Here is a 25,810-nt window from a genome sequence, read left to right on the forward strand (position 1 = left end):
ACGTGCTACACTAATGCAAAATATGAATAATAAGTAAACTGTGAGTAGGAACTTCATATATGGGAACTCTGTATTATCTGCTCAATTTTCTGTAAACCTAAAAATACTTACTAGCAATTCAGATAAAATTATAAAAGAATACAAGTAATACAAGATACGTTTATTTTTAAAAATTAAATTGTTATGAAGTTATCAAGAACAACCAACACCACAAAATGAGAATCTTCTTCTCCATACATGAATAATGAAAACAGTCTAGCATGCTAACATTCAATAAAGAAGAGAAGGGGAAAAAAAGATCCCACAAATTTGCAAGCACACATATAATTGATAATTCCAATTTTTAAAATCTAGAAATAATATATATTTTTTGAGTCAGAGTCTTGCTCTGTCACTCAGGCTGGAGTGCAATGGCGTGATCTCAGCTCACTGCACCTCCCGGGTTCAACCAATTCTCCTGCCTCAGCCTACCGAGTAGCTGGGATTACAGGAGCCCATCACCATGCCCAGCTAATTTTTGTACTTTTAGTAGAGACGGGATTTCACCATGTTGGCCAGGTTGGTCTCGAACTCCTGACCTCGTGATCCGCCCGCCTCAGCCTCCCAACGTGCTGGGATTATAGGCATGAGCCACTGCCCCCAGTAAAATCTACCACACACACACACACACAAAAAATATATATATACACATATACATACACACACATATACAGATATATATGTGTATAATCTGATTAAAGCATTATTTCTTCATATAAACACAAAGATAATCCCAGAAACTTTAAAAAGACTTTAGGTTCAAAAAAAACCTTGAATATAATTTACAACTAAAATCAAAATGAAATGAAATTAAATGATTTCAAATTTCATAATTAATGAATATTAATTAGAAAGTATATCACTCATGGGCGGGCACAGTGGCTCATGCCAGTAATTCCAGCTATTTGGGAGGCCGAGGTGGCAGATCATTTGAGGTCAGGAGTTTCAAACCAGCCTTGTTAACATGGTGAAATCCTGCCTCTACTAAAAATACAAAAATTAACCAGATGTGGTGACACGCCTGCAGTCTCAGCTACTCAAGAAGCTGAGACAGGAGAATTGCCTGAACCTGGGAAGTGGAGGTTGCAGTGAGCTGAGATCACGCCACTGTACTCCAGCCTGGCCAACAGAGCTAGACTCCATCTCAAAAAAAGAAAAAAGAAAAAAAAAGTATGTCACTTGCAGGTCAATTTTTTTGAGATATAGTCTCACTCTGTCACCCAGGCTGGAGTGCAATGGCACGGCCTTGGCTCACTGCAACCTCTGCCTCCCGGGTTCAAGTGATTCTCCAGCCTCAGCCTCCCAAGTAGCTGGTACTACTACAAGCACCTGCCACCACGCTCAGCTAATTTTTGTACTTTTAGTAGAGATGGGGTTTCACTATGTTGGCCAGGCTGGTTTTAAACTCCTGACCTCATGATCCACCCACCTCAGCCTCCCAAAGTGCTGGGATTACAAGCATGAGCCACTGCGCCCAGCCTACTTGCAGGTCAATTTATAAAGCACGAGATGTTATATTAAAAAAAAAAAAAAAAAATCAAGTCAGGCACAATGGCTTAAGAATGTAATCCCAGTGACTCAGGAGGCTGAGACAAGAGGATTGCTTGAGGCCAGGAGTTTTGAAACTAGCCTGGGAAACATAATGAGAACCTATTTCTACAAAAAATTTAAAAACTTAGGTGGGCATGGTGGCAGGTGCCTGTAGTCCCAGCTAATGAGAAGGATGTTTAAGCCTAAGAGTTGAAGGCTGCAGTGACCTATGAGCACACTACTGCACTCCAGCCCGGGTGACAGAGAAAACTATGACTGAAGAAAAAGAAATAAAAAATATAGTTACATTATATTCACATGTAAGAATAAAGGCATAGATAAAATAAGACAGCTCCTCTGAAATAAATGAAACATGCTATTCCCTCTTATTTAACTGGTATCTATTTTACTCTATTGAGTTAGCATTAGGAGAGGCCAACTGGGAATCTTACATTATGGAAACAGAAGATATTCTCTTCTTACCAAGGAGTATGAAGGCAAAAGCTAGCAAAACAAGGTAATAATAAGCATTGGCCCATGAGACTGGGAATAGTCCAAAAAATGTGAGAGATAAAATTGTGTGTTTATTTCACAAAAATCTTTAAAATTTAAAAAATAACTTTAAATTTCATTACTATACTTTTAAAAATATCTCAAGATATCAAATTTCTTTATTTTAAACTAAAAATATCAAGTTTTTTGTATTTCTGTACTTTTCTTGACAACCATTAGTTACGTAAATATGCTTACCTTTAAGTCAAATACTATGAGATATTAATGCATATGACAATCTATGCCTATGTCTGGAAACTAATGTGTTATTTATATCTGAGTTTTTATTATTAGTTTTAAAAGATTTTGAAGACCCCCCCAAGAGGAGAACTTGGAAAACTAATGGAGAGCTGATTTATGCTCTCCTTTTAAGACATGTGCTTTTCTTATCAATTAATGTGTACCAGTGGTCAGCCAGCAACAAGAATGGAGAAAGATAATAAACTCTTAATAAAAACCTGCCTGTTAAAGCACAAAACAACATAAAAACTATTTCGATCTTGAATTATTTAATTCTATTTTTGCCATGAAGAGCTTCATCAGAAAACCCTTAGGTATCTTTAACTTTAGCTCCTTTACACATACTTCATTGTTATTACAGGATTCAATGTGCAGCCTGCCTGACAAAGAAAGAACAGAGGCACAACACGTTGTTAGGCAATGCCATGTCTCCAAGTGGAGCTTGTAGCTCCTTTACTCAGCAAGGACCAAATGCATGTTTAATCAGTGTTACAGCTTACAACCAGGCAAGTAAAGTCACTATCCTTCCAATCCTCAAAAGGACCTGTTGCTGAATTATGCATAGCTTGAAGACTATCTTGGAATTATCATTAACAGCTATAGATGCAGGTGTGTGACATTACTATACTTATGCCAATAAACATATTTTTTTCATTTTTATAGTAGTAACTGGTAGTACGGAGAGGAATAAAATCACTTTCTGCATTTGGAACTACAACATTTCAATGAGGAAAAGTATCTTCAAACAGCTGAAAAGAAAAAGAACAGTGTAAAGGTTCATCAAACAGAAAATTCAAGAGAAATAACCGTAAACATTAGCATTTTGGAGGAAATATGTGATTCAGCATATACAAAAACCTAAAAATACTAAAAAATAGAACCTATTTACAGTGTGACTTATTACTTGCAGAGGCCAGCAATTTACATCAAATAGTTACAGTGAAATTTACCACAGATTACTAACAGAGAAGATACATTCCTTCAGGATATACTGAAAACATTTGCCATCTTTAATATGAAGCTTGTCCAGGTTTTGTTTGGAGGCCCTCCATGAAAAGAAAAGGTTCATTCATCACTATTGTGGACTAAAGCAACATAACTGGTAACACTTTATTCCTGATGCAATGTAGGGTAAGGAGCACTTCTCTTTTAATTATTTTAAAACTCTGACATTTAGTAACTCCATTATTTCAAGCTTAAATATGTGATATGCTTAATCTGTGGAAAAAATATTTTATTAAGAAGAGATAAACTCTGCTATTAATTGCTTTACCAAATATTAGTAAAATGGAATTAGTTTCAATACTAGATTATAAAATTAATGACACAATGATCCCCTAATCTTCAAAGGAAAAAATTATTTTAAATCCCTATTCTGCTCAACTGCTCCCCAAAAGAGTTGCTTTAAAAAGGAGTTGAGGTTCTAAACTTACCAAATTGTATACACTAAGTATGTGCAGTTTTTTTGTATATAAATTGCAGTTCACATTAAATACATCAGCCTAGTTAGATATGTAAAAAATTTTAAGAATCTTTGTAGCTACTAAATATAAAATACACAAATGGCAGAATCTAACTTCTACATTTTCATTATATTTTCGGCTCTTCAGCCCAACTGTTAAAATAACAGATTTTAAATTCTATTAAAATACACTCATTTACTATCATTTTCCAACACATTAACAGACTAAAGTAGGACTGCACACTGAAAAACTATGCAAGAAACACAACACATATAATAAATACATTTACCAGCTCTCTGCTAGTAAATACATTTCCTAGCAATTTTCTAGTATTTACTAGCTAGTACTTCTTGTCTAGCAATTTTCGAGTATTTACCAGTATTTCTAATAAATATATTTTCTAGCAATTTGCTTCACAATCATTCTCTTTTTCTCTAAATGAAGACATTTTCTGAGAAAACTGGCACTTCTGTCATCACTACAGCAGAAGATGTAAAGAAGCAAGAAGAGAAAGAAGAAAAAGAAGAATGTATCTTGACTATGTTAGGTATAGCTGGAACAGTACTTAACCTCTTAGTGATTGTTTTTGTCTACATCCATACCACACTCTGAAGGTCTCGTTCAAGGGACTGCATTCAGGGCAAAATCTGGCTCTAACAAGAAAGATTGAGAAGACTATCCTTTAAAAGCACACCTCCAGAATATTAAAACATATATCCCAGGGTAACTCCCTGCTCTAAGAGCAATTACTCTATGATGCTTCCAGCTTGAGGAATAAAATTACAACAAAGCAAATAGGCAAATTTTAACTTTTCACGGAGGAAAAAAACAGGGAAGACAAAGCAATGAATATGGACACTGAAGATAGACTACTCCAAAACATGCAAGATTTGGTAATGAATACAAGACACAACAGCAAAAATGCCACAACAACTTTTCTAAGAGTACATATAAAATATATATTAATTAAAATAAAACTGCATTTAGGTTTACGTTTTCTTTAAGCCTCTAGTAATCTACTTAATACAGGAAAGGGACATTTAGTCAGTATGGGACAGAAGACAATGAAAATGTTTAGAAAAATAAAGTTTTAGTTAGCATTAATGAACACTGAATATTTTTAAAACTGTCTTTGGAAATTATATTTTAGTACCTCAAAAGAAATAACCATTAGCATGACTTTTGGTAGTTAAGCAGTTGTAAACATAAAGCCACACAGAAAAATAAAGACTACATAGAAAAGAAACTTTCTTGTTTCAATAAAGTATTGACATTATTTCTCTTAATAAATGCGGGTAATACAAAATAAAATTACCATTGTTAACATTTTAATATATTCCCTAAGTAAACTGGGAATATATTTTTTTGTTTCTTCTTTTCTTTTTGTTTTTTGAGATGGAGTCTTGCTCTGTCACTCAGATTGGAGTGCAGTGGCTCGATCTCGGCTCACTGCAAACTATGCCTCCCGGGCTCAAGCAATTCTCGTGCCTCAACCTCCCAAGTAGCTGGGACTACAGGTGCCCATTCACCACACCCAGCTAATTTTTGTATTTTTAGTTTCACCATGTTGTCCAGGCTGGGCTCGAACTCCTAACCTCAGGTGATCCACCTGCCTCAGCCTCCCGAAGAGCTGGGATTACAGGCTTGAGCCACTGCACCTGGTCTGTAGGACTTTTTTAAAGCATTTCATGATTTACCATAAAAACATCTAGTTTGCATAATAATTATATAGTGTAAATACAACTGGCATAAACAAATCTGGAAACAAACACAACTCACACTTAACTGGGATGTTTGATAGAAGAAATGGAGAGTTACGGCTAATCTGGTAGGTAGTTACGTGGAAATCTGATTAAGAAAGTATACAATAGCTGGACTATAATGTGAAAGGTGATAATACAAGGATTAGGTATGTGAGCAGCTCATAGGAAAGAAAGGACTACTCTGGGTAATCAAGAATGGTATCCCTAAAGTGTGTGAGAAGTGAAATAATACTTTATCCTTACAAATCTGTACAAATCAAAGCAATTCAAAACTCATCTAAATTTTAAGCAACCAGTCCTCCCCTTATAAAACTTACCAGTCATAATTATTTAACACATAGAGTGGTATGTTCTATACGAAAGTTATTTCCACATTGGATGACCTTGACAAAAATGAAAACTCTAAATAAAAGGAATTAACATTTGTTGATAAGCATTTACATTATAGATACTTAGTGGCCATCAACATATCTTGTGAGTGACCATATATAGAAATAAATACATTAAACAAGGGCAAGTGTTTTAAATTTTATTTGTATTGCTCAGCTAATTCTCACAAAAACTAGAGCCATATTAAAATACTATTAAAGTTTGGGCTAAAAATAAAGTGTCAGGTTACTCTACCTTTTTTTTTTTTTTTTTTTTTTTTTTTTTTTTTGAGATAGGGTCTCACTCTGACACTCAGGCTGAAGTGTAGTGGTGTGATCACAGCTCACTGCAGCCTCGCCCTCCTGGGATCCCACCTCCCGAGTAGCTGGGACTACAGGTGAGTGCTGATTGTTTGTTTTTTATAGAGACAGGGTCTAAGTTGCCCAGGCTGGTAATCCTCAAACTTCAGCCTCCCAAAGTGCTGGAATTGCAGGTGTGAGCCACCACTCCTGGTCTGCTACTCTACTTAGTAGAATAATCTGATAGATTATTTTATTATTTATTTTTTATTTTTTTGAGATGGAGTCTCGCTCTGTCGCCCACGCTGGAGTGCAGTGGCTCACTGCAACCTCGGCCTCTGGGGTTCAAGCGATTCTCCTGCCTCAGCCTCCTGAATAGCTGGGATTACAGGCACGCGCCACCATACCCAGCTATTTTTGTGTTTTTAGTAGAGACAGGGTTTCACCATGTTGGTCAGGCTGGTCTCAATCTCCCGACCTCACGATTTGCCCGCGTTGGCCTCCCAAAGTGCCGGGATTACAGGCGTGAGCCACTTCACCCAGCCTATTTTACTTTTTCATAGAGATGAAGTCTCACTATGTTGCCGAGGCTGATCTCAAACTCCTGAGCACAAGCAATCCTCTCATCTTGGCCTCCCAAAGTGGTGGGATTACAGGCATGAACCACCACCACAGCATCCAGACTCTTTATTAAAACAGTACAAAGAAACGGCATAATTTGACAGTTTCAAATGAACTAATACCATGAAAGCTAAAAATAAGGATATACAGTTAAGTATCATGTTATGACAGCTCGGTAATTTTTAATTGTTTCTCAGGCAGTGTATATCAACAAAATAAAGTGTTTAAAAATTATGTATTTTCTATTGGTATCAAATCTTATCTTTTCCTGTAAGAGCACTAATACAATTTCTATGTCCTTTTTAATCTAGAGAGCCCTGAGACCTAGGAAGACGGCTAGTTTCCAACTGCAAATTTACTTTGAAGTAACTACTAAGTAATTTGAATTTAATAAATATGGTCATATTTAAATTAAGACATTTGTCATAACAACAAAATTAACCTTATTCTCAAACAGTATACTCATGAAATTAAATACTGACTCTTAAAGAAACATATCCAAAAGTAATATAAAATAACAAAAACAGCTTTAAACACACAAAATACTCTTTGAGAAAAATCAGATGGTATATCCAAACGCAGTAATGGGTTTTGACACATTATAGTCTGTCATAAAACTGTCAAACCAATATTAGGGAAATTAAAAATTTTAATCCTAGTATATACCCATCATTTAACTAACATAACCAGCCAAATCAGTACTTTATAATTTTCCCAATGAAGTCCTGTGCCTGCTCTCTCATGTCTACCTTACTCTAACATATCAGTTACTCATTTTTCTTTCTCATAATGACAAAATCCATTTATACCTTGCTTTTAAACTTGAAAATAAGTGAATTTTATAATCACCATGTTACCGCTAACCAGTTAAACTTGAACTGAATACATTTTTCTATATTTCATTTGTTCTTTCCTAACCTGTAAATTGTCAGATTAACCAGGATAACAGCAATTTCCCTTTATACTCTGAAAGAATATTCATCCCCATATAATAAGACCAGTATTAAAAAGGTAAAGATTTGATTTCAATAAGAATTTGTAGCATACCTCACTAAGTTAATGGCAAATAATTTAATGTGTGCTGAGTTTTAATATGCTGTTTCTAAAAAAAGGAACATATCATTTTCTAAAACAGAAGGCTGGGGTCTCTAAAGTAACATTCTGCCTGTTAACATTAACATTTGAATGTTAACAAATACTTCTAAAAATGAAACAGGAACTCCATCTAGTGGCCAGTGGGGTAACTCCATACTATACAGCGGCTGGAGAAAAAACGATTCTGGCACACAAAATGCAACTTCCAGAATACCATTTGTTATGAAAAGTGGAAGTGAAAATGTTGAGAAATAAATTAAAATGAGCAAATAATTAATGTATTTTCCTATCTAGAACACTAACATATGTCTTTATTTTAATAAGCAATAAGAAACAAATTATTAAAGCATCAAACTTACTATTTTGAGTAACTGGAACCATGATGTTAACCTTTGATAAATCTGATTAATTTAGCCTAAATATGAAGATTTATGTTTCTGCTGTAATGCCACCAAACACTTTTTTAAAAGTCTCCATTCATTTACAGGCCGGGTGGTCACTCATGCCTGTCTGTAATCCCAGCACTTTGGGAGGCCGAGGGGTGTGGATCGTTTGAGGTCAGGAGTTCGAGACCAGCCTGGCCAACATGGTGAAACCGTCTCTACTAAAAACACAAAAAAAATTAGCAAGGCGGGTGGCGGTCGCCTGTAGTCCCAGCTACTCGGGTGGCTGAGGCATGAGAATTGCTTGAACCTGGGAGGCGGAGGTTGCTGTGAGCCAAGATCATATCACTGCACTCCAGCCTGGGCAACAGAATGAGACTCCGTCTCAAAAATAAAATAAAAAATAAGTCTCCATTCATTTACATATCTAAATTTTCCTCTCCACCCATTTTAAGACCTACAAAAAGATGTCAAAATAGCAGGAAAACTACCATTAAGTCATAAAAATTTTATGCTAGAAACAGTGAATTCAAAAAGATGAAATATCAGGAATTTATCTTTTTTTGTTTTGGAGACAGTTTCACTCTTGTCGCCCAGGCTAGAGTGCGATGGTGCCATCACGGCTCATCACGGTGCCATCTCCACCTCCTGGGTTCAAGCAATTATCCTGCCCCAGCCTCCCACGCAGCGGGGTTACAGGCATGCGCCACCACACCCAGCTAATTTTGAATTTTTTTTATTTTTTATTTATTTATTTTTTTAGTAGAGATGGGGTTTCTCCATGTTAGTCAGGCTGGTCTCGAACTCTCAACCTCAGGTGATCTGTCCGCCTCGGCCTCCCAAAGTGCTGGGATTACAAGCGTGAGCCACCGTGCCTGGCCAGGAGTTTATCTTAAGAATACTAAATGTATAAAGCTCTGGATATATAAATGTTCCCAAAAGCATCTAATAATTTTAAATTTTACAAATAAAATAACAATCTAAAAGTAAATTAGGTTAGATAATGGTACAGCCATTATTATGCAAGTAAAAAGTTCTTAGGCAACTATTTAATGGCTAAATATATTTAATGATTAAATCACTAAATATAATCAGGGCCTGCCTCTGGAGAATAGGATCTGTGTCTCAGTTGTAGAATTGTGACAAGTTAGTAATGGAAAAAAGGTTGTCCTTTCCCCTAAGGAGCTTGTATGCTTCCTCTATTCTGGTAATAATTTTACAACTAACAACATTCTCTTTTGACCTTTGATGCAAAGATGTTCAGAACTAAAACTGAAGATCAATTTTATGAGCAATTATTGTTGATCCTTATGGCCAGCTTAGTATTATCATTTAATATGTTCAGGCCAGTTTTTAAACTTCTATTTAAATAAAACAGACTTAGCTAACCAGCTACATAGGAAACTCATTAATATGAGAACTTGAAGGTTTTATTAAAATGAGGAGCAGACTCTGGTATTCATCTCAATCTATAGTCATTAAACATAAAAGTTTGAAGATTACAAAGTATCTAACGTATACCTGTAGCCAGAAAATAAGGGCAAAAAGGGTGTGGGACAGAAACCACAACTGATATTTAAAATCAATGACAGACCAATCTCTGCACTGAAAGTAGGGCATAAACTAGTATGTTCCCTATATTTTCTTGTCTTGCTCACCAATCATTTAAAAACATGTTACAGAACGAAAATGTGCATTATTTTCTAAAGTTCTCAGAAAAGATTATTATATTAGGCCGGTGTTTTTGTATATCATCTGCTAGCAATATAAGCAAGTCATCCCTTGAATACAATTATCTCAGGCAAAATTATGAGGACTACTCTCACACTTATAGACCAATCTGTACAATATTCTATAAAATAAATGGTTATATTCTATAAAAATAACAGTATTATGAAAGATAAAGGTAGACTAGGAACTCTTCCAGATTATAGGAGAAGAAAAGGACATGACAACTAAATGAAGTAAAAGATTGTGGAGTGGATCCTGTCACATACCTCAACTCCCACATTGCCAAAAATAATACTAGATACACAAATGAAAAAATTGGGCCGGGCGCGGTGGCTCAAGCCTGTAATCCCAGCCAGCACTTTGGGAGGCCGAGACGGGCGGATCACGAGGTCAGGAGATCGAGACCAACCTGGCTAACACGGTGAAACCCCGTCTCTACTAAAAAATACAAAAAACTAGCCGGGCGAGGTGGCGGGCGCCTGTAGTCCCAGCTACTCAGGAGGCTGAGGCAGGAGAATGGCATAAACCTGGGAGGCGGAGCTTGCAGTGAGCTGAGATCCGGCCACTGCACTCCAGCCTGGGCGACACAGCAAGACTCCGTCTCAAAAAAAAAAAAAAGAAAAAATTGGAAAATAAACTTTAGACTAATTTTCCAAAATAGAAATTTTACTAAGTCTAAGGAAGACTCTGGCTAGATAATTTGTTCAGATTTTTAAATGCCACTTAAGGCAGGGTGTGTTGGCTCACGTCTGTATATCTACACTTTTGGAGGCCAAGGTGGGCAGATCACATGGGCCAGGATTTGAGACCAGCCTGGCTAACATAGTGAAACCCCATCTCTACCAAAAATACAAAAATTAGCCGGGCATGCTGCTGCATGTCCCACCTACTCAGGATGCTGAGGCAAGAGAATTGCTTGAGCCTGAGAAGTGGAGGTTGCAGCAAGCCAAGATCGTGCCACTGCATTCCAGCCTGGGTGACAGAGGGAAACCCTGTCTCAAATAAACAAACAACAGCCACTTAAAAAATTAATTATTACTATTCTAACCAAAACTGATAACTATATATTTACATTTTTATATTTATATTTACTTATATAATTATATATTTACTTACATACTCATTTTTACTTATATAATATTAAGCTGTGTTTTCCTGAAAACAATCCATATTTAATATCATTTAGGAGGCATGCTACCATTTAACCTACCGAATACAAGTTACATCATTTTATCTTAATACAAGGTATTATATCTCAAAATAAGTATTTGTTACCACATCCAAATATATCAATTAGAATTAACCACTGGACAAGGTACCAAATTCAAGAACATCTAAACCTAATGAAAGAAATTTCTTTTTTCCAGGAAAATAATGAATCACAAAAGAAAGGTCAAACTTTGATCTGTCACATTAAATTTCTAAAATAGTTCCAAGATATAATATCTAAGTCTCTGCAATTCCATACATTTACCAAAAATCAGTTTGTTAACATACACACCTTTCCAGGAAGTGCACTTACATGAATAGCAATTACTGTAAATATTATGTAAATAATCCTGGATTTCCTTTTTGACAATGAATCATAAAGGTAAAAGCTCAGTGTTATAAGAGAGTCAATTTCAGACTAAAACAGAAATTTAAAATTTTTGGTAGGTCAGGTCTTCAAAGTATAAGGATTAAGAAAATAATACTTCAATAATAGAGACGTGAGATAAAGAGAAACCCATCTCACTCTATTCAATTGTTCTATATAATCTAAAATTAAAATTATAGTCTCAAACATTTTAATCAAAAAATATACTATATGCATTTGACATCTACTTTTTTAAAAAGACCAATCTGATGTACCAAACAAGTCAATCTAAACAAACAAAAAAATCAGTCTAATACTTTTATGAAAGAGTTTGAAACAGACTGGGAAATGGCACATTTTTAAAGGACAACAATCCTCCTGATACTGGGGAATATGGGCAATAATCCCTTCAAATACTAACACTTTTACCAAACATCCAATTGTGTCACTTAGCTGCTACCAACCACAAAATAGACTACCAAGATTCACTCCCATTGTTTTCCTTATCTATTCTTCCTTAATAAATTAATGAAATACATACATGTTTATTTTCATGAGTAAGAATATAAAGACAGAGATAAGAATATGAGAACAGAGTTGAAATAATAAATAATAAAGGTTTTGGCTGAAAGAAGTAGCTGTTAACTGCTTGTTTCTCTTGGAAATATCTATACATTTCTGAACATGTAACTTTCTATTCTTAGGAAAAGAGTACATTTCTTAGATGATAATTCCGTAACCAAAGAAATAATAAACTATATTATTCAATCAATAACCAGCTGTATACTGGCAAAATAAGTAGCTACAGTACTTTTATTATTGAATTTTAAGAAATTAATCATCTTCTTATGAAGTACCTATGGACTTGAGTGACTTATGTATCTGCTTTTCTTCAAAAATAACCATTGTCAGCAATTTTGTTTGACAAAAATATTTAAAATCCACAGAACTTTGACTATATTCAGATCAGAATGATGTCATGAAGTTGTTAGACTTTGTCCTATTATTTTCAGTTACAGATAATTAAAAGGAAAAAGTGTACTTTCACCTTTCACAGATAAAGACAAAGGAATAATGAAACTTTTATTCTGTGTTCTAGGGTAAGTGATGACACAGTATCAAATTAAGGGCACCAAAAAAACAATCAAATATTTCCAGAATACTTTTTAGGAAATAAATCCATCAAGTATTTCAATTGAAGCTTACTATTAGACAATGATAAAATAAGCAAACAAAATTATTCATCCACAAAGACATTTACAGGGATTATTTACCTGAATCATTTCGTAGATAAGATGACATGGCTGGGATGAGGCAGGACTGACTGAGAAGCTCAAGAAGTACAGAAGGAAGGGCATTACTGTTCTGCCCTCTAGTCTCATGAGATGACTGAGCTTCTCCAATTACCACACTACTCACAGGATTTATGTAACTGGCAAGAACCTAAAAATTGTTGAAATTAATTTGGATTTCAGTTTCACATACTTCAAAAATTTTTATGGTTAGATATTCAATCTGAATACTAGCAGTACATATTTTCTACTTAAACAGTACCTTATACGATGTTTTAAAATAACTATTTGTCTAAATTTTCAACAGGGAAGGATCTGTTTTGTCTGAGAGTGTTGCTTACAAAGGATGGTACATTACATATGACTAGACATATAAAAACAATACAACTGCAAACATAAAAACATAGTATCAACTCTGTATTATTTACATATTTTATTGAATAGACTCAATTCACAGTTTGAGGGTAACAAAATCTTATAACTTTATACAAGAAGGAGCATTCTAGAGTTGCAGAAGACACATTCAACGTGTTAACCAACTTCAATTAGCTGATGCAGGAAGCAAAGCTAATCTTTTCATTAAGTATTTCCCCTATACATTTCTGTGGTATAAAGACTTTCTATTCTTGTTCAACTTGCCTGAATCTAGAAAAGTTATTTATCTATTTATTTTTTTGAGACAGAGTTTCACTCTTGTCACCCAGGCTGGAGTGGAATGGCGCAATCTTGGCTCACTGCAACCTCTGTCTCCTGGGTTTAAGTGATTCTCCTGCCTCAGTCTCCTCAGTAGCTGGGATTACAGGTGTCTGCCACCAAGCCTAGCTAATTTTTGTATTATTAGTAGAGACAGGGTTTCACCATGTTGGCCAGGCTGGTCTCAAACTCCTGACCTCAGGTGATCCACCCACCGTGGCCTCTCAAAGTGCTGGGATTACAGGCGTAAGCCACCATGCCCAGCCGAAAAGTTATCTTTAAAAATGTAAGCAACCGGCCGGGCGCGGTGGCTCAAGCCTGTAATCCCAGCACTTTGGGAGGCCGAGGCGGGTGGATCACGAGGTCAGGAGATCGAGACCATCCTGGCTAACATGGTGAAACCCCGTCTCTACTAAAAATACAAAAAAAACTAGCCGGGCGTGGTGGCGGGCGCCTGTAGTCCCAGCCACTCGGAGGCTGAGGCGGGAGAATGGCGTGAACCCGGGAGGTAGAGCTTGCAGTGAGCCGAGATCGCGCCACTGCACTCCAGCCTGGGCGACAGAGCGAGACTCCATCTCAAAAAAAAAAAAAAAAAAATGTAAGCAACCATGAATCTGGGAGGTGGAGGTTGCAGTGAGCCGAGATCACGCCACTGCACTCCAGCCTGGGCCACAGAGTGAACTCCGTTTCAAAAAAAAAAAAAAAGTAAGCAACCAAAATGCATATAAAAAAGTAACAGTTAAAAAAAAAAAGCCCACATACAACACATTAAACAAGAAAATGCCTGTAGGAAGATGCATCTTCCAGCTACTAGATAATTTCATCCCTGCCACTTTCCTCTCAGTGAAGAAGCTAGTTGAGAGCGAAGAAATACAGTTACAAGTAAGCAAGAACAATCTTTATCCGGTGGTATCTTAGAATGCACTGGGAAGAAGAACCACAAGTGGGCATAAACATAGCTGAGGATAGTTGGATTAGTTATCAATATTTTAAAATAATACAAAAAACCACATTATTATGAAGAATATCAAGTTTACAAAATATACCTGCAGAAGGCAGGTAACATGTTCCTCTTCCAGCCTTTGTTTAGTTAAGGCTTGTTCCACATCCCACCCAGAAGCTGTAGAGCCTGTTCCAAAGCCAGTTCCTTTGGCCCAATATAACTGTTGTTCTTCTGTTGATGTAGGGTTATGAGAGCTTGACACCTGTGGCTTAAAATAACAAAAAATGAAAATCCATTACAATTTGTTTTTACTTATCTTCAAAAATATTTATCACTGGGAAAGTAAAATGATGCAGCTACTATGGAAAACAGTTTGGTGGTTGCTCAAAAAAACTAAACACAGATTTTCTGTACGGCCCAGAAATTCCACTTCTAGTACTAAAACAGATTAAAAACTGGTACTGAAATAGACACACGTTTTCAGTAGCACCATTTAAACTAAAAGATTATTAGAAAATAGCCCAGATACCAACCAACAGATGAATGGATCAACAAACAGGATATTTATTCAGCCATAAGAAGAAATGAAATACTGATATATGCTACATGAATAAACCTAGAAAACATTACACTAAATGAAAGAAGACAGACGCAAGGAACAATACATTACATGATTCAATTTATATGCAATATCCAGAATAGGTAAATGCATGGAGACAGAATGCAGATTGCTAATTGCCAGGGGCTGGGGGAAGGGGTAAATGGAGACAAAGTGCTTATATTTAAGAATAAATAAATATTTAAAAATATTTATCAAGAAAAGAAGGGATAAACCACCCTAGAACCTAAAAAGTCAATGACTCAAAATTGAATTGAGATATGAGCAGATCTTTTTAGGATATAGTAAAAGGGTATCTCAACTATTCCTAACCCTTTGCATGTTTATTTTATAAATGGTTTGTAAACTTCCTCCAAAATGAACCTGGAATTGTATCAAACTTAAGGATTGATCTGGGAAGAAATAATACCATTGCACTATCATATCTAACCCATCGAAGATATACATGAGCAAAGACAGATTCCCCTGCCTCAGCCTCCCAAGTTGCTGGGAATATAGGTGTGAGCCACCAGGCCTGGCTAATTGTTGTAATTTTAATAGAGATGGAGTTTCACTATGCTGGCCAGGGTGGTGTCGAAATCCTAACCTTAAGTGATCTGTCTGCCTCCACCTCCCAAAGTGCTGGGATTACAGACATGAGCTACCATGCCTGGCCAAAAAATTCATAAAGAGGTATTATACATATTTTTCAGATTTATTCATAGAAATTTTCTATTTTTGGGGCTATTCTAAAATATATCTTTATAAAGCTCATTTTATGTGTCTGTTGCTAGTATGTAAACATTAACTAATTTTTATATACTGACCCCATGTTGTATCATTAATAAACTCACTTATGCCACTAATTATTTTGGTATTTTCTTTTCTTCTTTTTTTTTTTTGGAGACAAAGTTTAGCTCTTGTCGCCCAGTCTGGAGTGCAATGGCGCAATCTCGGCTTACTGCAACCTCCACTTCCTGGGTTCAAGTGATTCTCCCACCTCTGCCTCCCGAGTAGCTGGGATTACAGGCGCCCGCCACCACGTCCAGTGAATTTTTGCATTTTTAGTAGAGACGGGGTTTCACCATGTTGGCCAGGCTGGTCTCGAACTCCTGACCTCAGGTGATCCACCCGCCTCGGCCTCCCAAAGTGCTGGGATTACAGGCGTGAGCCACAGCGCCCAGCCTATTCTGGTATTTTCTACAATACAATTAAATCATATTGAAATAATGAGGAATTCTTCTCTTTCTTTCTTGAATTTCCTGTCTTACTGCACTGGCTAGATCCCCACCCACAACCCCCATTCTATAGTATTATTCTTAAAAGTTCAAAAAGGAAGGAAGAAGGATCACAGTATAAATTCAGCATATCTTGGCAAATGGGAAAGCTTATTAAGCACTTAAATCCTTTCTGTTTTTCAAGTAGATAGGTTTCTTTTTGGTTTACTGAAGGAGACTAACAGAGAAAGCAATCAATTTATAATGTTTTAAATATCCTCTTAGATGTGAAAATGGAACACCCAAGTCTCTGAAAGATTACTTCAGAAAAAAACTTTACTCTGTACTCCCTAATTAAAACTAGTTTTTTTAATAACTGAAATAATTAAAAGTGAACCTACCTCAGTTTGATTCACGCTAGAGTTTGGAACTCGTGGGGCATGGTGGCTCAAAGCAGAGAGACAGACAAGAATGAGGTGTAAGGCTCCAATTTCCAACGCCATCCGCCTTAGAAGTACACCATCATCAGTTGTCAAAGGTGTAGTGCTAAACAAGCTACGAAGGACGTGGAAAGGAAGGGTTGGAAGCACATTGGCTGATGGAGATTGAAGAATATGACCTAGATTGAAAAAAGAAGAGGACTTCAAGATTAAAAACAGTTAAAGCACAATAAGAAGCTACATACAGGATCATAAATTAATAATGACACTGTAATACAAAATAATATCACTAAATTATTTAAAAACCAAATACTACAAATAGAACAGTAATATCTTAAAATTTAATCACGAATAAGTGTCAGGAAAAACTGTCAGACACAGTACACATAAACCTCAAAAAAAATGGAAACATGTATGATAATAGCTATAGATTATGTCAAAATTATTACAAATAGAATTTAAACTAAAACCTAAACAATAGAAAAGAAGCATTAGTAGTATCTTAAACAGTAAGAAAGTAACTGCTTTCCTTGGGAGTAGCTTTAACCATGAACAGATAATGAACAAGTAAAACTATTTTTTTCCCAACAGTGTTCTACTGTGTTCTAGCCAGGAAGGGGTATTACATGCAAAGAAAGCAATGCTACGTGGATGGTACACGAAACAATTATTACAGAAAGAGATATCATAACTACGCTTTTTAATAAAAATTCATTGTATATGCATTAAAAATAGTATGAAATTACAGAAAGGCTTTTTTTTTTCCTTTTCTGTTTAGGGTTACACCTACTTTAACACTGTAGTAACAGAGTGTTGAAATATCATGGTTCTTATTACACATTCTATGTCTGTATCAAAATATCATATGTTTAACATAAATATGTACAACTATTGTATCAATAAAAAAAATGGTTCTTACCCCTCTACCTACTTAAAAAAAAAATCAGATCAAGCAATTAGAAATTCCTGACCTACTAAAATAAATACAGTTGATACCTGAATAACAAAGGTTTAAACTACATAGGCCCACTGATATGCCAACATTTATGAGGGATTTTTGTTGTTAGGAAAATATAAAGGAAAAAATATTTACTTTGAATATTTGATAGCTTCAGAATTTCAAGATCTACAAATAAATTCATATAGTTTTATTAAATATACTTTGTAGTACAGGACTTAACAGTTTATTCTTTCTAAATGGCATGTGAAAGAAATCAACCGAATCAAAACCTTGTGGTTTTAAAATAACATAAGGAAGTATTAATTGTCTAGTAAATATTAAGAGAATAAACAGTAAGTGAAAATGTAGAGGTCACCCAAATGAAAATCGACTTGTCAGGCTATCCTGTAATTCTTCAGTTTTTCTTTCTATTAAATAACAATGCCAACCCAAAGGAAACAATCATCACAGCCTTCTCTTATTATTCTATATTATCATTAATACATATTATGGCATTATTTTCCTGATTCTGTTCTCTTTAATCTAAGTATTCCTACCAGATTCATTTTCTAAAAAAAACTATATTCAACACATTACTGATCTTAACACATTTTAATAAGCCTTTATTGCTATTCAAAATAAAATCTAAAGTTCTTAAGCAAGTTTTTTCCATGATCTGTTACCAACATTAGCTTTTAAAATGCTCACAATGCTGCCTTTTGTACAAATTTTCATCAGCTAACTTATCCCCTCTCACAGATTTTAACCTGGAAACACTGCTCATTCCATTTATTTTCTTTCTGAGATAACTCATCGCAACCTAAATCTAACCTGTCCTTCAAGGCCCCACTAAAAACTACTATCCCACTTCATTCACATTGCTGTGTAGTAAATAAATAATCTCTCTCACACGTGTGTTTCTCCATAATACTGCACTCAAGAGTGCTCAAGGGATTTTATAACTTGCTAAGTCTACATGTTTATATACATCCCTTGTTACTATTACTGGAGAACATTAGCTACTTGGGGGTAGCTCTAAATAATTGCTTCATGTTTAAATCCCTCCAGTGATGCCCAACAGTTTTGTCAGCACAAGGAAAATAATTTTTGAATGAATACAGAGATGAAAATGAAGATTCTTTAGGATTTATTATAACTAACCACCTACAACACCACCTACAACAAATCATCTAACAGCTTAACTATGAAGGAAATAAATGATGAACAACAGGCAATGATCTGGATAACTTTACACAATCTATTCACATATGTACTGACAAATTTAATACTAAACACTTACTTCCTTCTCCATCATCTGTTACTCCCAATACCAATCGAAGAAGGCACTGGGCATGTTTTCTCTCTTTCAGTAGCACTTCGGCATAGCCCGGAAGACGAAGAAATAATCCAAAAGCAGCCAAAGAATGGGCAGGTATGGGGGACATGGTCTGTACTGCTGACTTGATAGGTGGAGGTTCAGCGGCGATAGTTTCTGGTGCTTCATAAACTAACTCCCCTGACTGTTCAATGGTCACCCATTCAAACTGATCGCTATCCTTTGGCTTTTCCTGAGTGGTGGATGTTACAACTGGAGCACTCACCTAAAGAAAAAGAAAAGTGTTCGCTTGGCTGTTCACATTTTCAACATCAGATTCAAAGTAAAGACTTAACTTTAAATGATCTCTTTAAAATAGAGGACTATAGGATTAATAAAACTACTTGCTTTAAAAAACAAGCTTCCGGCTGGGCACAGTGGCTCATGCCTGTAATCCCAGCACTTTCAGAGGCTGACGCAGGTGGATCACTTGAAGTCAGGAATTTGAGACCAGCCTGGTCAACATGGTGAAACCCCGTCTCTACTAAAAATACAGAAATTAGCCAGGTGTGGTGGTGCGTGCCTGTAGTCCCAGCTACTCAGGAGGCTGAGGCAGGAGAAACACCTGAACCCAGTAGGTGGAAGGTGCAGTGAGCCGAGATCACACCACTGCACTCCAGCATGGGTGACAAAATGATCTCAAAAAAATAAATAAAAATAAAAACAAGCTACCAAACATCAAGACGCACATGACATCCGAAGTATGGCAGCGTCTGCCAAGTGTCGCTATGTTAGTTATTTCCACCTTTATAATTAGTTAAGTATCTGTATGCAGATTCTTGAGACTATTTAAATACCTTATTTCTCGCCAAACTTTTGAACAGTTAGTCTTAGCATTTTATAATTGTTCCTAAAACAATTATTACTACTGTGGTTATCAAAAGGAGACTTTCTAATTCTGTCATTCCTTCTACATTTGTTAGTTGGCACCAAGCTATAAGGAAAAACATTCCCTTCTTGTCTATTAATTTCTATCAATATGGACTCTAACTTTATTACATAGGTATATTGTTACTATCATTACTAATTCTGATGCTTGAGGGAAATAAGAATTGGTCTCTGAGATCCCATTAAAGCAGGATCCTGCTTGCTATTAACTTGTCCCCCATCGTTCTTTAAGCATTTCCTTGCTTTCTAACACAGCAAAACATTCTAGGCTCATGTCTATATACCCTTCCTCAATACTAGAATTTCTCCAAGGAGCCCTGATTTCTTTTAGTGGAAAATTTTTTAAATGACAATATGGAAGATATATGCACATACATCACTAGGAGGAGTCTGCCTCTGGGTCCTATCGGCAAACATACCTAGAAAATACATGTATGTGCATATGTGTAAATATATATATAGACATAATTTCTAGTATGTATTCTTGAAAACTGTCAAGGCCATCGAGGCCATGAAAGATAAATAAAGATAGTAGAATTGTTACAGATTGAAGACTATAAGACAACAAAATGCAACAGATGATCCTGAACTACTAGTACCCTCAAACCATGCAAAAGAAAATTGATTTCTTTTTCTTTGGCCCTAAAGAACATTAGAAGGACAACTGGCAAAAGCTGAGTAAGATTTGCAGTCCATAGTAGAGTCAGTGTGAACTTCTGATTTGTATAATTGTACTGTGGTTATCTAAGAGAAGTTTCCTGCACTTAGGAGTAAAGGAGCATCGTGTCTATAATTTAATCTTAATAATTCAAAGAGAAACTCCAATTCTGAGCATGGTTGCCCTACAAACTTTTCATTTCATTTAGAAATATTCTATTTATCTTGCTTGGCCATGAATAACGTACTTCACTAAATACTAATTTGAAGTTCTACATGCAAACATATAATGAAATGAATAGTGAGCTAATCACAGTTATCTCATTCTTCACTTAAAACATCAGGATCATGCCTAAGCTTCCTGTATGACTTCAGTAGTAGATCAATAGGTAACTCTGTGGGGTGATTTTTAAATGAATGGTGAAGTAACTCTGTGATTAGTTCACTATTTCTTCCTTCTTTTACATATATATGTAAAAGTCTGAAGCTGATCTACAGCTTAGATCCGTCTTAAGTTGATCTACAGCTACACTACATACATCTGTACACTGAATAAAACAGCTGCAATTTCGATGCCAGCCTATTTTGACTACTGAAGCTTAGGCCAGAATGACAATATGAAATAGCCTAATTGTAAGAACATGGGAATTTGGGCACTTTTCACTTCTAAACCATTTTGAAACCCTTTACAGGTAACTTTTTTTAAAGTACCTCTATATTTATTATTTTATGCTGCACAAAAGATAGTTTCATATAAAAGTGCCTATATGATAATAGAACATTGTTATAGAAGCAGAACTTTACCTCAAGTGTTTACCTTAAGTGTTTTCTTAAAAGACTATTTCTCAAATGATGCCACAAAACAAACCAAATACAATGAAAGCAAAAAGACAGCAAAACGAAAGAACTCTTGATTTACAGCATTCAAATTCTTCAACAAGTGAAAGACCCTCAACTTCATGAATATCAGAAGAGCAAATGAAAACCACTATCATGTATCATTTCCCATCTCCCATTACACAGATAAAAATTTTTAAGTCTTATATTAGATACATATACAATTCTTCACAACAACCTTTTTCATTATAGCTAACAACTGGAAACAATAAAAATGCCAGTCAACATTAAGACTAATACACACAATAAGGTATAGTTAAATATACAGCAAGTATATTACAGCTATACAAATGAGACCACCACAGGTTTAGGCATCAACAAAGATTAATTTCAGAATACAGGTTCAGCAAAAGCAGCATACAGTAGAATATAAACTGATTTTTATACAAATGTCAAAAGTATAACTATTCAAACAGAACTGCTTTAGGGTATTAAGATGGATTTAATTTTTTAAACCATATATTATATTCGCTTGTATTATGTCACATTTTGAAAGTCAAAACTGAAAAGTACATAAAAGCATGCTTTTGCTCAATTAACAACAAAGAAATTTTATTTCTGATATACTAGGATAAAACAGCTCAATTTCCCAAAGGAAAGAGTCTAATAAGGACGTGCTCACTTTGAATAATGTCTAAAACACAAATAAATTATTTTAAATTCGATAAATAAGATATGATTTATATCACAGGCTTTTAGGAATTACGATATTCCAACAATGTGATGCCTTTAATTCTGATACTCATTATATGTCACAGCAAACTGAGAAGACATGATACTTTCTAAAGTAGTCAAATGCTCCAATTTAAGAACAAAATATGAGTTTCAGTTTAAATTGGAGAAACATAGGATTAACGTGATTTCAAAATCACAGTCATGGTACTTACAAATGAAAACAGACTAAAAATTCAGTATGTTTGATTATAATTCTTTATGAGTGTATACATACAAACGTACACATGTACTTCTTATGTTGATTCTGGTTGTATTTGTCAAGGAATTTATCCATTATATCTAAATTATCAAATATGCTGGCATAAAGTTGGTTATAATAGTACCTTATTTTATTCTATAGAAATTACAACAATGTGCTTGCCATCATTTGTGGATGTCCAATTTGTGTGGTTTCCCTTTTTCTTGAAAAATTTTCATAGTTCATCAATTTTACTAAAAGTCTCAAAAGACAAAATATATGGTTTTCTTGTTTCTCTCTGATTTTTTGTTTTATATTTAACTGATTCTGGCTCTTACTGTAATAATTCCTTGCTTCTGATTTTTGGTTAACTGTACTCCTGTTTTTCTAGTTTCCTGAGGTGGTAGTGTACATCACTGATAAATCTCTTAATTATAAGCATTAGCTATATCCCATGTCATGCTGGGATTATCATTTTGAAATATATTGTGTAGTATGTATTGTGATTTCCTCTTTCATCCATGTGTTATTTAAAACTATACTGCTTAAGTTACAAATATGTGAGGTTTTCTAGATCTTACTGCTAATGATTTCCAATTTAATTCTGATGTGGTTACAGAACATACTGGGTTTGATTTTAATGTTTTTAAAATGTACTGAGACTTTTATACAGGCCAGCATACTGCCTATCTTTCTTTGGAAAGAAGTACATCCTGTAGTTGGTAAATGCTGTGTTCCATAAATGTTGGTTAGGTCCATCTAGAAGTTCTGGGTGTTTCTCCCAAAATCTCCTACATCCTCACTTTGTTTCATTTACTGAGAGATAAATGTTATAATCTATTACTGAAATGTAGATTTATCTAGTTCCTCCTTCAGTTCTATAGATTTCTGATTCATGTACTTTGAAGCTATTAAATACAAATTTAGGATTGTTATGACTTATTTTGAATTAATACTTTCATATTTAATAATCCTTTTTATTTCTTATATGCTGGTCTATGATTCAACTTTGTCATATATTTAAAAATAGGGATAGCAGCTTTCTTCTTTTTTTTTTTTTTTTTTTTTTTTTTTTTTGAGACGGAGTCTCGCTCTGTCGTCCAGGCTGGAGTGCAGTGGCCGGATCTCAGCTCACTGCAAGCTCCGCCTCCCGGGTTTACGCCATTCTCCTGCCTCAGCCTCCCGAGTAGCTGGGACTACAGGCGCCCGCCACCTCGCCCGGCTAATTTTTTGTATTTTTAGTAGAGACGGGGTTTCACCATGTTAGCCAGGATGGTCTCGATCTCCTGACCTTGTGATCCGCCCGTCTCGGCCTCCCAAAGTGCTGGGATTACAGGCTTGAGCCACCGCGCCCGGCCGCAGCTTTCTTCTTTCAAGCACATCTCTTTAGACAGCATATACTTGGGCTTTGCTTTTTTCTCTATTCTGACAAATGTTTGCTTTTCAAATGGGGTATTTAATACACTTACCTTCATTTATTCATTCATTCATTTAACTACAGAGATGCAGTCTCACTCTGTCACCCAGGCTGGAGTGCAGTGACACGATCACTCACTGCTACCTCTGCCTCCCAGGTTCAAGCAATTCTCCTGCCTCAGCCTCTCAAGTAGCTGTGATTACAGAGGTGCACCACCACTGCTGGCTAATTATCAAATTTTTTAGTAGAGATGGGGTTTCACCATGTTAGCCAGGCTGGTCTTGAACTCCTGAGCTCAGGTGATCTGCCTGCCTCAGCCTCCCAAAGTGCTGGGATTACTGGCGTGAGCCACCATGCCCTGCCGTACACTGTACATTGTTGATGAGACGTTGTATCAACTCTTGATTTTAAAATCTTCCTTGGAGTGTGTTTAGTTTTGTTTAGCAGATAGGGAAATTATTGGTAGATCACCCTGAACTTAGAGGCTTTTGTAATTTATTAGAAAAGTCTATTTTGATTTTTCCCTTATTTCTCAAGTGAATCTTCATTAGGATGTAGCCTTTACTCTCAACGTATGGGCCATTTGGAATTCCAATGGAAAAGCCAAGATTTTTATCTCTGAGCAGGACTAAAACTGCAAATTGTATGCTCTCTGTGATAGACAGCAGCTGAAATCTCTGTACAGCTTTTTCAGCATTCTAGTTCATGCTTGCTCTCAAAATGCCTATGTTTAATAATTCTGGAGCAAGCTAGAGATGTGCAGAATTTGGAGCTGCTCAGCTTTGGCTTCCTCCTTTCTGAATTCCTATTTTCCAGCCAGTATGGAAGAATCAAACTCCAGCCAATACGACTGTGGCTTAAGTCTGAGTTCTACCTGTACCACCTAACAAAGACTGAGGGATACCCCCGAGAAAAGCTGTATAGACACTAATATCACTGAATGTGATTCTATTAATTCTATGTTTAAATCCTCTTAAATTCTGTCTTTAAATTTCTGCCTGTTTCTCGTTGCTCTTCAAAGCCTTTAAGTAACTTTTAAAATATATTTTGTCTGGAGTTTTTAACTATAGAGACCACAGAGTTAATCCCATACTTGTTATTCTGCCATCACTGATTTTTGAGAGGCGATGGGCAAAGTGGGTGAAGAATTGTAGAAAATGTTCTCCAATGGGTATAAAATTCTAGGATGACAGATTGTTTTGCTTTACCTTGTTGCTTACTGTCTTCTAGCATTTTTAAAGTTGTAATTCCCTGGCTCATATAGTTTCTGTTGAAAGGCCAGTTGTTAGTGTTATTGCTGCTGTTTTGAAAATATAGGTCACTTCCTTTATGGCTGGCTTTAATATTCTTTCATTGCCTTAGAATTTTTCTTTTTGGGGGGATGAGGTCTTGTTATGTTGCCCAGGTGGTCTGGAATCCATGGGCTCAAGTAATCCTCCCACTTCAGTCTCCTGCGTAGCTGGGATTTCAGGGATGCACCGTAGTGGCCAGCTGTCTTTGTTTTTAATCACTTTTACCATGACAGTTCCAGGCATGCATATCCTGCATGAAGTTAACAGTTTCTTACATGTTGAATTGAGATTTAAGTTTTACATCTATTTGGGAAATTTTTCTTCTTCTCAATATTGTTTCTGTCCATGTTTCAACTCACTCTTTTTCTGGGTCTATAAATTCAGGTACGTTAGAATTTTTCACTTCAATCCATATAGCTCTTATGTTCTTTTCATTCCTTACACTTTCTATGCTTCAGTTTGAACCATTTTTTTTTTTTTTTTTTTTTTTTTTTTGAGACAAGAGTCTTGTTCTGTCACCTAGGCTGGGGTGCAGTGGCACAATCTCGGCTCACTGCAGCCTCCGCCTCCCAGGTTCAAGCGATTCT

General features: G+C 35.7%; 2 protein-coding genes across 11 annotated transcripts in view; one reads left to right on the forward strand and one right to left on the reverse strand.

Annotated features, from left to right (window-relative positions):
• DPY30 (dpy-30 histone methyltransferase complex regulatory subunit) overlaps nt 1-25,810 on the forward strand; it is a 937,477-nt gene that overhangs the window by 394,129 nt on the left and 517,538 nt on the right. The gene's annotated exons all lie outside the window — the stretch shown is intronic.
• The window catches only part of BIRC6 (baculoviral IAP repeat containing 6), a 256,236-nt gene that overhangs the window by 56,778 nt on the left and 173,648 nt on the right, over nt 1-25,810 (reverse strand). For all 10 annotated transcript variants that reach the window (XR_007718761.1, XM_050754116.1, XM_050754118.1 and 7 more), the window contains 4 exons: nt 19,085-19,385; nt 16,806-17,023; nt 14,693-14,857; nt 12,936-13,104 (listed from right to left, as the gene is read on the reverse strand). Coding sequence is in view for 9 of the 10 variants with exons in the window: in XM_050754116.1 (XP_050610073.1) it covers nt 12,936-13,104; nt 14,693-14,857; nt 16,806-17,023; nt 19,085-19,385 (853 nt within the window). In the remaining variant the exon portion in view is untranslated. The remainder of the gene's footprint in view (nt 1-12,935; nt 13,105-14,692; nt 14,858-16,805; nt 17,024-19,084; nt 19,386-25,810) is intronic.

The sequence above is a fragment of the Macaca thibetana genome, chromosome 13, assembly GCF_024542745.1.
Source record: "Macaca thibetana thibetana isolate TM-01 chromosome 13, ASM2454274v1, whole genome shotgun sequence".
Classification (NCBI taxonomy): domain Eukaryota; kingdom Metazoa; phylum Chordata; class Mammalia; order Primates; family Cercopithecidae; genus Macaca; species Macaca thibetana.